Below are 2,131 nucleotides of genomic sequence, written 5' to 3'. Positions count from 1 at the left end.
ATAAAAATAGTTGTCTATCTTGAGGATGTATCATTTGTCATTAGGAAAAAATAAAAGGCAAAAAGGAAATAATAGTAAGCTAAATAAAATATATTTATAATCATATTTTTCAGCAAAATTGAAAACGAATGAGAACTGATGAATGCCAATATGGCATTTTTCCCTAGGATGTAATTGGAAGACCCAACCTTCATTCAAATTTTTGGATTTGCATTCGCAGTTTCTTGTGAAGAGCACCAGATTCAAAAAGTAGTCCCTCTGATTTTCTTCCTTCCGGTAAAAATCTAGTGCAAGAGTCTACTTATGATCCAGGAATTGGCAGAAGATCAGATTTCTCAGTGCTCTATGTTCCTATCTGCAAGATCATCCGGTGGAGGTATTTAACACCTCCACAAGAAAAAGCTAAGATTTATGGTAGGGAACATGGCCTCCTCTTTGTCAGCGATTCCTCACCTTATCATCATGTCAGCAGAATTTATCACAGGGATTACAGTAAATGGATTTCTTGTAATCATCAACGGTAAAGAATTGATCAAAAGCAGAAAGCTAACACCAATGCAACTCCTTTGCATATGTATAGGGATATCGAGATTTGGTTTGTTGATGGTGTTAATGGTACAAAGTTTTTTCTCTGTGTTCTTTCCACTCTTTTATAGGGTAAAAATTTATGGTGCAGCAATGTTGTTCTTTTGGATGTTTTTTAGCTCTGTCAGTCTTTGGTTTGCCACCTGCCTTTCTGTGTTTTACTGCCTCAAGATATCAGGCTTCACTCAATCCTATTTTCTTTGGCTGAAATTCAGGATCTCAAAGTTAATGCCTTGGCTGCTTCTGGGAAGCCTGGTGGCCTCCATGAGCATTGCCGCTGTGTGTATGGATGTAGGTTACCCTAAAAACATGAACAATAATGATTTCCTCAAGAATGCCACGCTGAAGAAGTCTGAACTCAAGATAAGGCCAATTAATGGAGTGCTTCTTGTCAACTTGGCATTACTATTTCCACTAGCCATATTTGTGATGTGTACTTTTATGTTATTCATTTCTCTCTATAGGCACACTCATCGGATGCAAAACAGATCTCATGGTGTTAGAAATGCCAGCACAGAAGCCCATATAAATGCATTAAAAACAGTGATAACATTCTTTTGCTTCTTTATTTCTTATTTTGCTGCCTTCATGGCCAATATGACATTCAGTATTCCTTACGGAAGTCAGTGCTTCTTTGTGGTAAAGGACATAATGGCAGCATTTCCCTCTGGACATTCAGTTATAATCATATTGAATAATTCTAAATTCCAACAACCATTCAGGAGACTTCTCTGCCTCAAAAAGAATCAATGAAATACAAACAATCCTGAAAAAGAAGAAAAGTTCAATGAAGAGCAGAAGCAATGTTAAATATTGTGTATTTGTTTGACGTGGATTTGATAGACTTATATTTTGTTTTTGTTTACTTATGTATTTTGTGTGCTCTCTTTCTAGCAATTTCCTTCTCCTCTTCTACCCCCAGGACATGTGAAGCACTAATTTTGATGTTGGATGGATAGGATATTTTTTCCCCAGGGACTGTATACTTAAAACATATATGAATACATATATACATAAAATATATAAGTGTTATGATACTAATACATTCAAATAATTAACATTTGCAGTAGAGTGGCAGTTGTATAAAAAAAAAAATCAGAGAAGTAAAAAGACTTCATTTGGTTAACCAAAGTAGTTCTGTTATCTGTTTACTCAGGTCACTGAGAATCTTCTGTTTTAGATGAGCAAAATCACATTGATTTAGGCTAAGACGTGTAACAGTATAACCAATTTGTCTATTTGGTTAAACATAACTATTTTTCAAAGAGCATCATTAGTGTAACTATTGTTAAAATTCAAATTATATATTGAAAGTTTCTGTATGTCATGGCAATGAACCCAGATATGCAGATTAAAGTCTAACTTTGCTTTTGATATCAGTTACTAGTTCAAGTTGGTAAATGAGAAGACGCAAATAGAGCTAGCATTTATGTGCATATACACATACAATCCATGGTCTCCATCTCTTACAAGATGAGGAAATATTTTCTCGTCCCTTGAAGTGTTAAACTCCTGCCCAGAGAGAATAGGAGTGAGGTTGTTGACG

The 2,131-nt window shown here is 35.1% G+C and overlaps 1 protein-coding gene across 1 annotated transcript; it reads left to right on the top strand.

Annotated features, from left to right (window-relative positions):
• Window positions 1–423: 423 nt before the first annotated feature.
• Window positions 424–1,338, top strand: LOC131508413 (taste receptor type 2 member 7-like). Its single transcript, XM_058723488.1, has one exon. The coding sequence runs from the start codon at window positions 424–426 to the stop codon at window positions 1,336–1,338; it is 915 nt and encodes a 304-aa protein (XP_058579471.1).
• The last annotated feature ends 793 nt before the right edge of the window (window positions 1,339–2,131 follow it).

Source organism: Neofelis nebulosa, chromosome 4, assembly GCF_028018385.1.
Source record: "Neofelis nebulosa isolate mNeoNeb1 chromosome 4, mNeoNeb1.pri, whole genome shotgun sequence".
NCBI classification, from domain to species: Eukaryota; Metazoa; Chordata; class Mammalia; order Carnivora; family Felidae; genus Neofelis; species Neofelis nebulosa.
The sequence above is the reverse complement of the archived record's forward strand: the minus strand, read 5'-3'. Positions and strand labels throughout refer to the sequence as shown.

What these genes read in the sequence shown, in the direction of transcription:
- LOC131508413 (XM_058723488.1), top strand. Translation starts at nt 424, where the DNA reads ATGGCCTCCTCTTTGTCAGCGATTCCTCACCTTATCATCATGTCAGCA.